At 34.8% G+C, this 18,448-nt stretch overlaps 1 protein-coding gene across 1 annotated transcript in view; it reads right to left on the bottom strand.

The window, feature by feature from the left end:
- Nucleotides 1–3,230: 3,230 nt before the first annotated feature.
- Nucleotides 3,231–18,448, bottom strand: part of LOC110382078 (chromosome transmission fidelity protein 18 homolog) — a 37,592-nt gene continuing 22,374 nt past the window's right edge. The window contains exons 15-16 of the mRNA XM_064039180.1: nucleotides 7,989–8,043; nucleotides 3,231–4,305 (exon numbers count right to left, since the gene is read on the bottom strand). Coding sequence (XP_063895250.1) covers nucleotides 4,202–4,305; nucleotides 7,989–8,043 — 159 coding nt within the window. The 3' untranslated portion in view covers nucleotides 3,231–4,201. The remainder of the gene's footprint in view (nucleotides 4,306–7,988; nucleotides 8,044–18,448) is intronic.

Here is an 18,448-nt window from a genome sequence, read left to right as displayed (position 1 = left end):
ATCAGGAGTGAAGAGTGGCTTCTTGTATGATGTTGATATTTCTGTAAAAGTTCAATTCTTACGACCCTTAAACGTCAGTGAAGCTTTATTGTAATTTCACGGTAAGATAAATTTCTTGCTACTATAAAGTATTACCTGTGTATAAGAACATAGATTACTATTGATGGTGTCTTTTTCACTTGGTTTTTGGCAAAACAACAGTTTTCGTTTGAAATAGAGAGTCAAAAATCGTTAGTAGTTTCAAGATACCAGTGTAAAGACATAAATATATTTTAAGAATGTTTTTTTGGTTGTTATTTTAATTTCGTGAATTCATGTGCCATAATAATATATTTATATACGTAGTACCTATACCTACTGGTGAAAACAGCAGTATTATTTAAAAGACCATTAGATATTCACGTGCCATTGATATGTGCCATACATTATATCATATGTAAGCATATTATGTATCCACATAAAGAAAAAATATTGATTTTATTTTCATGTTTTTTTTCGAAAGAGATTTGTATGTGCCAAAATGTGAAAAAATATGTATCATTTCGGTAATAATTATATAAAAAAAAAGTTTATTAAAAATATATTTTATTTTGTAAATAATTGAGCTACATCGCCGCTACAGTATTCGACCAACTGTTGTGAATATTTTGTTTGTAAATAAATATAATATAATTATTTAGATAATAACATTTGGATGTTCGTACGTAGTTCACAGATTGTATATAGCTAACACAGTTTACATAGTTTAGTTAAGTATTGATAAGAACACAAATATATGAAAAACTTTCAATAAGTACCTATTAAGCTATGCATAATAAAATATCTATATATCACACATTTTCCTGTATAGTTTTTGTCATAGTATTCTGTATCTACTGATCTAAATAGGTCTTCAAGTAAAAATGTTTAATTGATGTTCTGAAAAAACAAAAAAATGTGTCTTTTATCATTATGAGCAGCTATAATTTTCAAGAAATCTCCGATGAAAATTACTCATAATTTGTAAATAGCAATTTCAGTATTAAATACTTTCATTTCAATCTCGTATAAAAATGTTTTTACTGATACAAAATTATGCATTCCTCAAATTATATTGACACATTCCATTATCCTATTCTTTCTATGTTCAGACCATTTAACTATATGAACAAATCAAGGAACAATCCCTTCAATTTTAAAGTCCGCAATGACTTATTTTAAAAAAAAGGTCCATGTAATTCCTGGTTCTGCACCAGATTATAAAGAATTTTTTAACTCGCTATGCCAACAATTTCAAAATGACTTCATATTCATCAAAATTCTTGATAATTTTTCCTCATATACGAAGAAAACTAAAGTTAACTTTATTTATGAAGTTAAATGGTCTAAGCACATACCACATAGTACTATAAATACCTACTAAGCTAAGAGCCCGCGCCATGAGTGTATATAAGGGGAGGTCAACACTGCACTATGCACAAGCATTGGAATTGTCGGCGCGGGCGCACGATATACATATTACTATATACCACTAGACATGTACCATTAGTTGTTTTAATTATTGCGAAATATAATATTACGTAATTATAATTTTTGGTGTTTTATTTCGCCTCCTATTCTCATCACACAGTTGGGTAATCTACAGTATGAATCCAATCCAACGAAGTATGAATTATATTTCTTTACGTAAACATCAGCTAAGTGAGTCAATGATCTTGAGGTTCCGCGACGACAGACGACGTGCGAAGTTGGTAACTAAGTCGTAGAACTACTGATATCGTGAATTTTATTTCATAAGTAACATCGCTGTACAAGCTTGTAGTGAGTTGTATTTTGTTAAAGGGATTAAAACGAACAAAATTTAACGCACTATACGATTGTCAAAGATTTAGAATCTATCTAATAGCTGGGAGCTGTGAATGACATGTTTTCTAAGATGCCTTTATACTTCGAAAACCGTTCTACCTATACCTACTGCTGTTACACCACAACTCTTGAGAACGCAAATCAAAGTCAGACCAATATATTTGATTTTCCAGCCTAACTTTTTTTGAGGTGGGAAATCGTCACATGACGGCTACATGTAGCGTGAGGGAGTATCAGATTTACTAACCAAAACTTACCTTTGTTACTTCTGAAGTCCTTTCTGTACCAGTGTCATAGAAACACATTCGAACAATCCTGCAATACAAAATAGCAGAGTACCTAAAAGTACAAAAAAAAATAAAGTTCTCGGCAACTGACGTAAAGTTCCGTAGCATTTGGAATCTTAGGATTCGAGATTTATTGATACAGTTTTATCACGACGCCGTATTTTCTAACTAATTTATAAAATTATTTACCGTTTACCGCGGTTTCACTCTAGTCCCAGGAACAAAACGTTGTCATTATCCTTTCTCGGACTCTAGACTAAATAATATAATAACTAAAATTTCATTCAGGTACGGACCGGAATTACTTTTGCATTCACAATGTTACTTAGGAAGCACGCATACACGCCGAAGTATGCTAACGTGAGTATGTTGCCATAGACAGGAGTGACGATACAGCATGAAGTATTATCTTAAACCATTCCTGCGTGAACTGAAATAAACAAAAACAAACTATGTTATTATTATTAACTCTTTTATTCATAATATTTAAACAAAATGTACACAGACCACTTACTAACTGGAGTCTAGAATACTTAAACTGCATACAGTACTTGGTACCATAGATATCGAAAAGTAGATAGATCGATTAATCGATAGAATTTATTGAAGAAAATAGAAGCAAACAATACATAAGTTGAGTGATTTTCCTCAACTTAAACATCGGTGTTTTTTTTTTATCATAAACATAATTATTTTTCAAAATATGGTGGGTTTTATTGTACAAAATTTTTGTTTGATATCTATATATTCGGCCTCTACAGGCCCCTAGACTGCTAATTTTTTAGACTCAAACCACATACGGTAATGGGATCTTAACCATATAGTAGAGTACCAAAGTACCAATGCGCCTAAACGATGCGCCATCGTGAACAGCTAGTCCGCATTGTTAGTTGCTCGGTAATTAAATAAAAAGACAATAAATTGATTCACAATCATTTATTTTAATTTAACACAGGTTTTGATATCTACTTGACTAACGTAACTTAGCTTACATTTACAAATTACCTACACTATTTACAATAACCGTTATTGTTGTTAAACTTAACAGTACATTTTTGTAATATGAAAACATTTGAAAAGGGTTCAATTCAATGTACCATAAGGGTCAATTCACACTGAAAGAGCAGCGGCCGGCAGCGGCCGGCAGCGGCCGTAATTGCAAGGGATTGAGCGTGAGCGCGGCGGGCCGCGCGGCGCCGCGCGGCGCCGCATCGCGCCGCGCTCTTACATTTTCCGTGCTCTTACGGCCGCTGCCGGCCGCTGCTCTTTCAGTGTGAATTGACCCTAATTCTGACGTTCGAGAAGTGCTGATTTTCATCCTACTTTAAATAAACGCTTTTTTGGAAATACAAAATAGATACATACTTTATTAGAGATTGCGAGATCTTAATTGTAAATGCTTTCAGAACACAAGGTATACACATTAATATCCCCAACTTGTAAGATTACCCATATTTTAATACTCGCCAACAATTTCGCATTGTACTCAAAACTTTTGTACTTACTCATTGTATTTGACAACGTAAGAGTTACAAGAATCATAAATTATATTTCTTGATGTATTTATGAAGAAAGTTTTTAATAAAATGCCTTCCATGGCGGCTGTTAAAGAGTTTATTAATATCTGCTAAGTGCGGTACGATGGTGATGAGATATGGTACGTGAAGTTTGTTTGTTCAAAAGTTTTTGATTTAAACGTAATTGTGTGTCAGCGAAATGCCTGGTGTATTTTGTCTCGGTGAATGGGGTAATAAATATAAATAATGAATAATTTATATCCAAAGTTAATATCTCAGGTGGTGTACAGATACACGGCACAAGTTAATAAATACAGTTCCGATTATTTTAATTGCAACGACAAAATGTAAAAAAAGATTTCAACAGATTTTTAAACAATTGAGTTCAGTAAAATTTCAAGTGACCAGGCAATCATGGCCGTTGATCGCCACGCTCAAATCTATAAAACTTTTGGGTACTTCAGGTAACGATATTACTAGCTACAACATTCACAATGACATGATCACTGAAGCTGATAATTTGATAATATTACATCTGCTAATATCCTAACGTTAAAGTATATCCTTCACGCGTACATTTCTTCTTACTGCATTGTTGAACCCTTCCTGATAATGGTAGAACACGCTGCTCGATGAGATCACGTCGGCAACAGGGTCTGTTGACAAATGTTAAGTCATTCAGTTTTGTTGCATCCATAACTTAAGTCTATCAATGAGTTTTCTTGGGTGTAATAGACTGTGTGTCCTGGTCTAAAATAGAAATTGATATTTTTCTTTGGACAGAAAGGAAAATAGGAATTGGAAGCTACAACATTAATTTTAATGATTTCGATATTTACTCTGATACATACAAAAGTATTCACTATTTGCAGAACCTATTCAATTTTTATTAAGTTGCACCTGTCAGTACAATTTCATAAGCTGCAAATCACAGATCCTATAATGATCCTAATATTATTTGGCGTCGCCAAATACATCACAACATTAATTTTCAAAATACACATTGTAAAATGAAGCACCGAAATCCTGCATATATGTAATACATCGTGCACAATTAACTCAACTTACTTATAGCTAGTATATTATTATATCCTGCGGGGGTAGCTACTTATACTTAGCTAGTACGTACACCGCGGGGCGGTCGCCACAATGGCGGTATTTGCCGCTGTTAATTACGTCGCGACGCCGCCCACACATAATATGCTTGTATTGTAAAGATTCATTTACTTATGTATGTTTGTTTGTAGCTGTTTTATGGTGTATAGGTATTTGCTGTTTCTACGAGTAATAAGGGTGTCTAGACGTGGCTTCATTTATTATTTCCTTGAGAAATGCGCAGTTAGTTATAATTGAATGTTAATTGAAGCTGTTTTTGACCATCTTAGATGATTGTTAAATGTATGTGGGTCTCCAATTATGACGTTAAAAAGCAGAAAATTATGGGTATAATTGCTTAAACGTGCATCAAAATGGTTGTTACTTTATTAAGGGGACATTTGACTTTAAATTATTTAAAAAAATTACAAAACCTACATAGGACGGAAAATTCAATAATTTTTCTTTTGCTAGTGAAAAATGTAGTGAAACATTGCTAGTGAAACATTAAAAACATAAGATACCTATGTATATTATATAATATCTACCTTTTTTTCCAAAAAGTCATTATAATAACTACAATAATATTACAATATTCTCTAATTACAAAATCTAAAGCAAACAGCTCAGCTATTAAATTCTGGAACTAATAACGAGTTAGTGAACAGTGCTAGACAATGTTACACTTAATAATTGTGTTCAAATCAAACAGTGGGGAGTCGATCTCGCGGCTCGCCGGCCACACACCGACAATTGCTTTATACAGAGACTCATTATAACTTCGTATTGTTGCGTACAGACAGACTGTGTTTTAGATATTGAAATATTTTATATGAGAGTTTAGGTACAATCACATTTTAAAGAAGAAAAAATGTTTTATAGAGGAAAAAAATAATGTAGGCAAATGATCGATTTTTTTTATTATACTGTAACGGATTTTTGTGTTAAAACTTCTAATGCAATTTTTTTATTTTACAAAATTTTTATATTTTAATCAAGAGTAACTACTTTAAAACATGTCTTAGCTAAATGCAACTACAAAAGTAAAAAAAACTATAAAACGAAGTATTCATGAACCCTAAAATATAGTTAAGATTATGTATAATAAAACTAAACAATAGGAATCCTAAAGCATCTGCAATAGATTGGAAACGAAATCAAGATTAACATATAAAACGTTTACTCTGCAACAATAAATCGTAGCAAGTCGTAGCGCGTGCAGATCTCGTAGCAGCTACGACGTAGGCAATGCAGCGCTTGCAATGAATTAAATACGAACATAGCTTAAGCGATTTTGTTTTTAATACTATGAGGATATAAAATGGTAACGGATTATGTCCTGTTTTAAATAGATATTTACCTAGAAGGAAATAAAAAGTATACTGAATTATATCATCAGTATTTAACATGACTTTAATATCAAATCAATGTAACTCCATATTTTTTTGGAAACAATTTTATAATTTTAATTCTTGCATGACCTTAGGCCAAGCTAGACTTCAATAAATATTATATTAACCTTAAATAACTCAGCTAACAAAAATCAGTTTGAACAATCATGAATCCAGACACTAACACCGAAGCATCCATTTCTAAAATAAAATATTAATTCAAAATTTGAATAATACAAAATCAAATTGTCCAACGGTACAGACAGATATAGAAACAATAAGAGTACTGAGCACACTGAAGACTAAATAGTCGGGCGACAGTTGACCGATAGTTGTTAAAAACATTGATAAATATGAATAAAGAAAATCTTATTTATTTATCTTGATTCCAATTTAATTTTATCATTTTATTCTCATATTTTTTGTCTGCGATTCAACATAATCTTTGCAAGCTATTATTGTATGTATCATATCAATACCTACATACAATAAAACGGTTATGCCGAATATTTTTAAAAATATTAATCATGTAGTTTCTTGCTTGTTTTCTCTACAGGAAAGTACTTTTGGAATGGGCAACAAGATTCAAACTTATTTGTATTTTTGACGTTCATAAGTGTTTGAAAAGGCCTAAATTAAATAAAATAATGACTTTGATTTTGACCAATGAAAGTTTTCAGTACCTGATCGTTGTAATTAACACAGTTTGTGGGCCCAAACAAACTATCGGCCGACTAAGAGTTTGCCGTTTGCCGCTCCTGTAATATAGCTTTAGGGAGTTCTCCTGTGAATTTCAGCTCAATCCCATTATAAATCTCGTTGAGATTATTAAACAGTCACCTTAACGAGAATTGTGACGGCGGAGGGAGGAGGGGGTGAGACGAGGTGAGGGGCGGGGGAGGATCCATTTTAGGATGAATACACAATGGTAGGAACGTCTTTTGATTGAGAATAAGTGATAGGTCTAGTTTTAGAGTATATTCTTGAGGATTAAAATGAGCCAGAAAATAGACTAAACTAATAAATACAAAAAATATGATTTATATCTTTCACCGGGTTATCTTATTATTCAAAATCTTTTTGACATAACGTCATTCAAGGGTTCTAAGTCTCAAATTCATCAATAAAATCAAGGGTCATCATCATAATTTTAGTTATATTCCTTACATTTTAATTGATGTGCCATATCGGTAATGACGTTTCCTAAATGTTGCGCTAAAGTTGCGAAAGAATGTTTTTATTAATAGGTAAAATAAAATATTAACACAAAACTGTGCCTCAGCCTTACTTACCCAACTAAAACATACCACAAAATCTATTAAAACGTCCAACATTACAATATTATCCAATATGACAATAGCACAATGTCAGACAATCGGCTAAGCGCCAGTTATTACATTCAGCGGTTCAGGTGTTCTCTGTTCCGATGTCAGACAAACGATTATTAACAACCCTTTGAGCAACCGCGCCGCGTAATTGAAAATAATAGAGGTACCTATTACTGGGACGTTATGCGATAATGTATGAAATGGTATTAATGTGGGTAGCGGCGAGTTTTGAGTATGTCTATTTGTTGGATTAAAAAGTTTTGTTTGGGTAAAAGTAATTTAACATGACAAATTATCTTGCATTATTGTCTTATTGCGATACCTCTTAGGCTATAAGAGAAGGGTGCAACCATAGCAATAACTTTATCACTTGAAGTACTGATTTAATAAAATCTTGGGTTCTTCACTAGTTAGTGCTTTTTAAATGTAGAATGAGATACATAGAAGTCGCAAAAAAATCTGATGTTCTTTTGCTACTGTAAGAATATAATGTGTTATGTCTATTGTAAGAATGTAATATCTTACCGTTTCGTTGCACTTGCGACAGAGGAACTATTCGGCCGAAGAAGTCTTTATGTACCTGCAACAAATGGTTCAATTAGTGAAGAATGGGTGCAAGATGGGAGTTTTGGAGATTACGACAGACTAAAAAAAAAAAATTAAGGGACTGAGCTCGTGTTTGGGAAACCTTGGAGTGTATCATTGTCATGTCTATTCTATTTTTCTATAAAAGCAAACTTTGTCGATATCAATTTCTCAATAAAAAAAGAGCAGTAAAGAACCTTAATTAAAAGGACGCAATAATTACTTTATTATTATTTATTGTAAGACTTGTTGAGGTTATTGTAATATCAATTTAGCCTTACGTTCCCATGGTATGTAGCCGAAGCAACAAAAAATATGAAACCATAGTAAGACACGGTAGTTAAGAACATACAAGACAAGTAAAAAAACAGTTCCCACAAAGACACACTAACGACACTTATCTCACTCACACACACACACACACACAAACACACACACACACACATCATCTTACACCTTTGTTCTGGCGTTAACAGTCGTCATTACGGGTGTTACTCTTCAAGGGACAATTAAAAAAATAAAACCGCATTTTGTTGCACCAACTCCAATTAGTGACAACACTTTTAAATGTGTTGGTGAAGGAATTTAGGCTTTATTTAATGAGTTAGAGAGTTCATATTTGCTTATGATAGAAATAGAATTGCATAATAACTTAAATTGGTGTTGATATGTTGTATTACATTGATAGATACATTTTTAACGCCTATAATGGAACTAGGAAGATTTTTAATCCATAATAGTTTCAAACAAGCTAAATTAGCTAAATTATTTTTACTTCGTTGAGTTGTCAGGTGTCACCCATTTATCTATGCAATTATATAAGTAGGAATGTCTAACTTTTCTGTCTTAAAAATATAAGGGGTTTTTGTGGCAAAGCGAACCCCAAAGTAGTTAAGTTAAAAAAAACAAAGACAAGAATACAGCATTTCCTTAAACAATCCTGCTAGCAAACTATTTGCGTCATACAAAGCCGTAATGACGTATCGTAGCCGTCTCGCCGCAGCCTCGTTACCGCTCACGTAAGCACTCGTGACTCTAACGCGAAAACTGACGACACGACATAATGACTTTTGACGGAAAACGCAACGTTTTTGAGCGTAGACTTGACTACGTAGTTCGTAGCGCTACGAGATTTCGTAGTCTTGGCGTAGCATAATGGATCCTTTGCTTGAGCACTTAATTAAATAGAATAAAAAAAACTATTGTATTTAAATAGCGAAGCGTAAGCTTATATATATTGCGTTGAATATAATAAAACTAAAAAAAAACGACTAATAATAACCCTAAAACCTACTCCTTTTGACAAATACTACGCTAAAATCGAAATCGATTCAGTCGAAAACGTGAGATAATCGCGCACAAACATACAAATAGTTCCAACTGAAAACCTTCTTTTTAAAGTTGGTTAAAAATGACAAACGAAAATCAACAAACGTATACTTGAGAAAAACACCCCAAAATAAAAAAATCAGCAATCATATACTCTGAAAGACCACAAAATAAATACAAATATTATTTAGATGGGTAAAGTGCAGAGTTAGAAAAGGTATCAACAACAAACTGGCAATAGGAAACCAATTACTAGTTTGTTACGGAGTCATAGTGGTGCTATCGACAATACCACCAGATGCGGCCGCTGTCGTAAACCAGCTCAAGTCATAAGCGAGAGCGGGTAACTAACATAACTATGTAGAAGAGTTTTTTTTCTTCGATTAGAGGAGTATTTACATAGGTTGGTCTTTGGATTTATTGGAAATGTCTGCAAATTGTAGAGTGAAAAATCACGGTCTCATGGTGACATTGATAGCCGTGTTTAAGGGCTATGTTCATTGAGCACATAAACGTCGGTTTCCTTAACAAAACTGTTTACTATAAAGGGCTACGTTTAATTTTCTAAGTAACAGTTTCTCAATGAAAAAAGCCGACGTTTATTTTATTCTTAAAAGTGTACCTGAACCGTAGGTTTAAATGCCATTTTTAACTTAAAACTTTAACTGACATCGTTCCCAGATTTAATGCAAAAACCACTGTCCGTTGCTCAAAGTGTTGAAACTTGAAAAAGTTCTAATCTCACAAAATCACCTTTTGATTCAGCTACCTCTTAAACATTACACCACCGCCTAACTTCGTTCGCTCGCAATATTTCCGATTACGCGGCCGCCTCGGTCGCGATAAATCTCGCGACACCAACACATAAACACAATTTCGCACTCATAAAAGTTACTGGAACTCCTTATAGAAACACCTTATGGGTTCTCTATGGTACGGCGTATATTGTCAATAACTGAAAGACTATTGGGCTGATCACTTGATATCGTTTTGATGGGGGATGTTCTTGCTATGGGGACTTTTCGGGGATGTTGTGGGGGAAATTGTTATGGTGTTTGGGGCTATATAGATTCTTAAGTACTAAATTATGTTAGGCGTTTAAGAAGTGCGAAATGTTTGCTTTGTGATTGTTGAAGTAACAGTAAATTATAATTTTTGATCTATCATTTTGTATTAGTATATGCACTTCTGTCTTACATATACATACATACATACATACATACTACTACAACTAACCAAAGTAAATAAAAAAACACCTCCAAATCGTATATCCCAACCTCCCGAGAACGACCGCAAAACTAATGTCCGCACGAAACAAATTTAAAAATCCATTCTCCTATCAAATATTTATCGCAAACATGCGATATTTCACGTTGTAGATAACATTTTTCCGCTCGGCTGCACCCCGTGGGGCGGGCGGGGTGATGCGGAGCTCGGGGGGCGAAGGCCCGGGTATCAATGCTCCGCCCCGCCGCAAACAATACAATCAGAGCCAATCTGCCGCGCAAATAGGAAAATAGAGTGCGCGCCAACACAGGGTCGCCTCGGGCTGACAGCGCTGGCCTGATGCTGAAGAACAAGTGGGACAGATAAATGGAATCATAGAACGTGGATGATTGAGGGGTGATCATGTCGTTGATTAAACAATTTTGGACAAAAATTAGGGGGTGAGATGAGCGGAAAATGTAGCAAGATGCTATCCAGTAGTTGTTTAGCGAGGTGCACAAGTTTTAGAAGAACGTTGATACTGACACAGCAATGTAAAAATATAAGGAACTCTATGAGTGGTATAGCTGAGAAGAAGTTTCTCATCATCACCCGCCTAGCTCAATTCCATTTAAAGTCATACTTTCCAACCTAACAACATCGTCGTTAGCTGAAGAAGTACCTAACATATCAGCCTAATGCCGTCTCCTGCTTAAAGTATCTCCTTCCACGAGCTACGAAATTATTCGAAAGAGTTACAGCGGCCTCCGTACACAAAAAGCTCCAGAAGCAACATAGATGGGTATCTAGTCACTAAAACTCTAGCACTGTCACAGCGAAAGGTATTTAATGATTTCCCACCCACCAAAAATCTAATTCTTCCACTACTGACAATAATCTCGATCTTAGACAATCATCCATCTATTATGCACCAATTTCTTCCAACATTTTAAAGTATAATAACATCCAAATTCACATCCAACTAAAAATGCTTACAAAACCCCTTCAACTCCGTCCCTGCCCGTTTCCTTAAGCAGTGATCGCGTCGTCTCCACTCGGATTCGTCTCGGAATCCGCGCAATTTTCCGCCGGTCATTTCTCATTGTTTCTCGACCCCCTCCGTCGATAGTTATTTGTTCTGTATCGTAAATAGAGCGCGGATAACCGGGAGTTTGTGTTTACGACTTGCTTGTAGATAGAAAAGAGTTTCTAAAGGTTTATAACGTGATTGCTTAGGTTGCTGTGATAGTTTGGTTGTTTAAGTTTAGATTCATTGTTGATTTAGGTAATAGAGAATTGGCTTACGTAAATAATGTAATCACTAAATGAAAAGGATCTGTACCTAATAGGTAAAACTCTGAGAGGACACTCTAAAGTGAGTTGAGTATCTAATCAAAATAATTGTTCAGGAATAGGTCCTTTCAAAAGATGACAAAGAAAGATGAAAGATGAGATGATGTTTCACAGTGATATGGGAAGTCATAGACATCACTTTATCATTCAAGAGTGTGAAATAACACTTGTCTACAAATTAACTTTTTTTTTGTCAGATAGGTGAAATTTATAATTTCTTGCAGAATAATACGTAATCGAAATCAAGAACATAAAATTGCACTAGCACGTCGGAATTTAAAGACATACCACATACAACTTTACAATATAGGTACTAAATAAATATAACACAAACAACTTTTTGTAACAAAGTACTTACATATAGGCAAGTTACTTACAAAACGCCCTCATCCCAGCAAAATATTTCACGTAACACCTACACACATACATACAAGTATACACAAATTGGCCATTTATTTGGTAATGCCGGCCATAGATCGTTGCCCATCTAACGCCAACCTATTGGATATTTATTTAATGGTCTAGGTATCATGTATATGCATAGACTGCGGTATGTGGTAGCCGTGTAGGTAATCGCATGAATCTATGATTTCTGCTTACTTGATAGTTAAGCTGTTCTATTTTGTAATCGAATAAGCAGTTCTTTCTTATGTATTTTACTTCTGGTATTGAAGTCTTACATCTACATATATAACTAAATTCCAGTAAGCTACTGGAATTATTATATTGGAATTGGAGTAGAAACTCTACCGTGTTGTGCATCCGGATAAAAAGAGGACTATAGTCTTCTCCGATAAATGGCCCATCTAACACTGAAGGAATTTGAAAATTAGACTTGTATCCTGAGTTTGGTGTGATCAACACCAAAGTCTACTAAGATACAGCAAACATACAAACAAAATCTTCAGTTTTATAGCATTGTATACAGATTAGTTTTAATTGTCATACCAAATCCACTGATTCAACTATCAGGCGACGACGTTAAAAGTATGTATCAATTTGATTTCACAAATTTAGGACTACTTTACACAAACTCACAAGACCAGACAAGGCCCTATTAAACATTTTTCCTACACTTTTCTATTACAAAAGCAGGCCTAATAAAACCACTTACTTTGAAAACGTTTCCAATAAAACAATGACCGGTCGTAATATATTCTATAAGAAATAAGTGGAGCACACTATATCAGTGTCCTTTGTTCTAACGAAAGCCTATTGACATCGTTACAATAGAGGTTTTAGTTCATTTTATGTAGATGAAGAGCTAGTGGCTGGAGGACCTTCCTATTTCTGTTACATTTTGTAATTGATAATTTTGTATGTGTCCCATGTATGTGACCATCTTACAGTAGGTATGGACTATTAAAATCAAAAAGTTTGGTTTCAAAGAGTAGAATTAAGACTGAATAAATAAGACTTCCCCACTTAACTATACTTATAGGTATTATACAGCTTCAGAGTTTGTTTACATAAAAGACCTCTGATTTGAAGTCCTGTGGAACGATTTGAAAAATTCATTCAGTGTTGTATCCGGATGCGCAGAGTAGTTCTCACGAGTTGTAAGTCCTTGGCAGAAGTTAGTAAAATCATTAGAAGTACAACAGTAAACATATATGCTGAATTCGTTTGTTTTCAATATCTTTCAAAGCCACCATAAGTCAAACGTCTCACTGCCATATTGTACAGTTTAAACCTGTAACAAAACATGGAAGATCTGGGAACCACTGGCTCTTGGTCTAAACAGAAAGGACAATAAAAACAGTTGTCAGGGCAGCGAATAAATAGCCTTTAAGGACATAAAGTATTCAGGGGAGGTTCCCGTCGTTAGGGGAGTCACGTTGTATTATACTTTGTTGTTGCAAATCTGTTTGTTTTGTTTTAAGTGACCCGCCCTTGTAGTGGGTGCAAAATTAAGGAACATTCTAGACTTAAATAGCTGATGTTTGAACGACAATTCTAGACTATTTCCACCTTATTATAAAACGTGGTATTAAGAAGTACAAGCTGTAGTAATAGGTTAAGACCACAAATTTTGTTGGGGACAGTGGTTTAATGGTGGTACAAAAGCTGGTACTTTTTTAAAACCACGTTTTATAATAAGGTGGAAATAGTCTAGAATTGTCGTTAAAACATCAGCTATTTAAATCTAGAATGAATAAGGCACAACAAAATGACAAATTGTCTGGACTCTTGTTTTAAACTAAGCTATTCAATATCCTTATTGTTTCTATCGAAAAATTTATGTTGTTTAGGTAAATTACTCCGTGATAAAATTCTTTCAAATTTTATCTCTGAGTTTAAGGATCACTTTAGTGGCGACTTTTGAGTTTAAACCTATATTATTTGATTCAATACTTTGTGTCAAAATAACAGCTCCTCAAAACTCTTTTCAACAACAATTATAACCTTAACTTCACCGACAACTACTCACCCAGTTCTCAATCAACCTTATAACATAAACTAATCTTCTCCATTAAAAAAATCGCTCTAATACTTCACCAGCACTTCCTACGTAAATACATAATAAACGCTACCGCCGAGCTCTCACGCAAATTACATTCAGCCACGAACGATTTGTTAAAGTTAAAATTGTATTGATACTCCTTGGGGAGCCTGATCGATCGCCTATCACTGTCAATAATGTGTATTAAGACGTAATTTTAAGAAAATAACGCCAAAAGGAGAATTATAATGGAGTGTTCAAGATTAAAGAAGTTTGGAGTGAAATTGTGTTACCTTATTTATAGAATGGAAAAATTTATATTTCTTGTATTTAAGCTGTTTAGAACAGAGCTCTCATAAGCGATGCTTGATGACCTGCAGTGACTTCCTTCCGTCATCAGGTCAGTAAATTGAAGGACTAAAATAAACCGTGTCTCATTCCGATTTATACTTACGAGTAAAATATATTTTAATTATAATTTAAACTTTCCCTACTTTGATATCAAATATCAAACTTCTCAAAGTGGCTGTAACGGAATATTTGTTGGTGATGCGAGCATTTTACAGAACACTTTTTCACATAAGAAAACCTCAACGCTAATCTCCTTTAAAATCAAACACCTACGCACCTCAATCTTAGCTTATAAAGAAAAAAAAAGCCACATAAAGGGGGGTTCTCAAACATTGCGATTAACCCCTTATACCGTGCTCGCTCGCGGGTACTCAAGTCAAAGCCGACGCGGTGCGAGGGGCGCTCCGCAAATTGTTTGGCTAATCAGATAGGGCTCCGCAATATGCCACATGTTTGCACTACGCACAAAAGATGATTACCGCACAGCTTTATACACAAATGTGCGGTTTTTCAATGAGGATTTTTAACCTGAGGCGGTTATGGTGTTTATGTAGACTTAGGTCCTTTTTGGACTTCAATGGGTCATTATATCGGCTTATTTACTGACCAGTAAATGGAGAAGAATTTAATATGAGAAGGTTTGAGCATTGATGAACTAGAGTGCTCAAGGATTGCTTAGATAACTGTTACATAAATTACAGACAATTCAATTCGAAGAAGTCTTTTCATAAGTAGGGGATCATCCCAAAGATCCATAATCCTATACAATGTATTTTAACTTTGACGTTAATATTTGTACGACTAGCCAAAAAATATCCGACCGAAGCCGCTTTATCAGCGAAAATTCTCTAATAAAATATTCAAATTACTTTACCGAAAAAGAAACCGAGTAACAATGTTGGCTCAGGCTCAGACACAACGGGATAAAGCCAATAAAACCGTTTATTATCCGCTCACCCCACTCGTGAATACATTTGTGTTCTTAATGCTCGTTTAACGGGTGTCAGTAGCGCGTATCCGAACGGGTGCGACTTTGTGGCGCCAAAAAAAAATTTTCGCCTCCGGCAACACATATGGCATCCACTTTTGAAAATTATACGCGTGTTTAAATTTGGAACCGCATTATTTGAGCCTATTTGCTGCGTTCGGCTAATCGGCCTAGGGTTTAGTGACAAGATTAGTTACGATAATAAAATGGGGCGTGCGGGAAAATGGAACGTAATCCTTGTAATGCAGAGCGAAATGAAAATTACTGGCTTATTTATGATGTTCATAAATAATTTACGAAGATAATGAATGGGTGTGTTTCTCGGTATTAATCTGGAGATTGTTTTCAAATTCCGCTTTAAAGTAATTTGCAGATAATCTGACGAACATAAAATATCGATGTGATATTATGAGTTGCTTCCTCGATTAAGATATCAAATCATGACTTAATTATGCATGCCATCATTTACATTTGACAATTATTGTTAATAGGAAAAATATGCCGAATCTTGAAATATAAATACCTTGATATATATTTACCTTTCTTTCATTGTAGACAGAAAAAAAACTTTAAACTCTATAAATAATCAGTCTTAATAATAGTCAAGGATGATTTTTTTCTTCAACCTAATGGTAACAAAACTTACTTCAAAAATAAACTAAAGGATCATTAGCATCATGATTGCATCACAGCATGATACCAACGCCTATAGGGCGTGATATTTTTATTGTTAAGTTTGTATGTGCCAAACGAACGGCCCACACGCCTCAGGGCTTATTAATTGCACTGTTCATTGTCACTATCGACAGGAGTTAAGTAATGAGTGTAAAAAGTATGGTGGCGTGGTGGTTAAAGCACCTGCTTTGAAAGTAGCTACGAGTGTGGTTCGACCCCAGTTCAGGCAAATATCGTGTAGTTATATGTACTTTCTGAGTGTATCTTGGACACCAATGATTAAGTTAAAGGTGAAGAAAACCTGCACTTTAGAGTCTCAAATCGCAAATCTGCCCTGAGCAAGTGTGGTGATTGACTCTCATTCCTTCTCTATATAAGAAGAGGTTGGAGTGTTGGTGTTGTTGGTGGGGGTAAATAAATGTCTGATGATGAGTGTGAATGGAATATGTTACGTTTCTTAAATTTACAACTAATTAAACAGGATCTCTTATTGTTTCTTGTTAAAAAAATGAAACATTTCAAGCCCGCGTTTACCTTGAAATGTTATGACACAAAAATAAATTTAAAAAGTTGTAATATACACCCACGAAATTACGCAGCCGCAATAAAAGGAGTATCATAGCAATCTTTCCGCTCGTTCTAAATAACTGACTACACACTGCAATACGGCATTGATGCAATTTCCCCAACAAAGGGTTGCCAGCGTAAAAACTAGCTAACAAGCAGTGGTGCGGTGCGCCCGCGGCGGTCTAATTCACAATTTGCCGCGGCGGCCCGCGCTCCCCGAACGCGTTCTAAATTCAAATTTTACCAACGTGTTGCCAGCCGCAAATGAATTCGTTCGAAAAAGTAAATTGTGTTCAAATGTTATGTGCTTTGGGGAAATATGATATTGGGAATTAATTAAATGTTATATGGTTTAGTTTTTTTTTTTCACTTTATATCCAATAAGCCTTTACATATTTTATGATGTTAAGTTATATAATAATCAGCCTTTTTACCGTCCCACTGATGGGCTGCGGCCTCCTCTCACACAGAGAAGGATTAAGCGTTAATCACCACGCTTGCTCAATGCGGATTGCGTATCAGCCATATAATTGAGATTAAAAAGGTACAATGATTTCAAAATGAGTATACCCAGAACAAAACACAAAAATCTTACACCGAAACCTCAATAGGTATACCACAAACCTTATTCCCGAACCTTCTGAATCCAATTGGACACCAAACCTACGTTATCAATATAAATAATTGGCCTGAAGCCGTCACACTATTACGCTATCGCCGGCTAGAGATTACCAGTAAGCCTTACCGATGACGGACATAATTAAAATATAAGCACTTGTGTAAAAATAAAATCTATAAATATTGTGTAATTATTACCAAATAGCTCAAATAGACAAAAACTGTAAACAAAAATTCCTCGTTTTTTACCATACTTACTTATGAAAATGGGAAGGACTTTGCCCAACAAATGGGACAAATCAGGCTAGGAAAAAAACTTATGAAAAAGATCCCGACGAATTGAGAACCTCCTTTTTTGAAGTCGGTTATAAACAGCCAAATCCCGAATTCACCACCAAAATTCTTACCCCGAGCCTTCGGGAATCCAATTGGACACCAAACCAACGTTATCAATATAAATAATTGGCCCGAAGCCGTCACACCATTACGCTATCGCCGGCGAGAGATTACCAGTAAGCCTTACCGATGACGGACGGTTTGCAAGCGGCCGACAGACGTGGAAAAATCTCACCCCTAACCGAATAACTTGGGAAAGGGGGAAAGGCGATGTAAATGACTAAGGAAAAGTGTGGTGGAAACTGGCTTTCAAAAATACGTATAGAGAAATTTTGACGGGGTTTTTTTTCGAAAAAGTGCCTGAAGTTCTCCAATATCGGTTTTGATAGAAAAATAAATCAATAATTGGGTTTGATACAGTTAATCAATTTATGTAATTTAACATGACGAGCTCCACACACAATGTACCCTTTAAAAATATTAAAAGCTACAATTGCGAGATAATGTTTGTTATTTTACACTATAGTAGGTCTT

The sequence above is a fragment of the Helicoverpa armigera genome, chromosome 18, assembly GCF_030705265.1.
Source record: "Helicoverpa armigera isolate CAAS_96S chromosome 18, ASM3070526v1, whole genome shotgun sequence".
NCBI classification, from domain to species: domain Eukaryota; kingdom Metazoa; phylum Arthropoda; class Insecta; order Lepidoptera; family Noctuidae; genus Helicoverpa; species Helicoverpa armigera.
The sequence above is the reverse complement of the archived record's forward strand: the minus strand, read 5'-3'. Positions and strand labels throughout refer to the sequence as shown.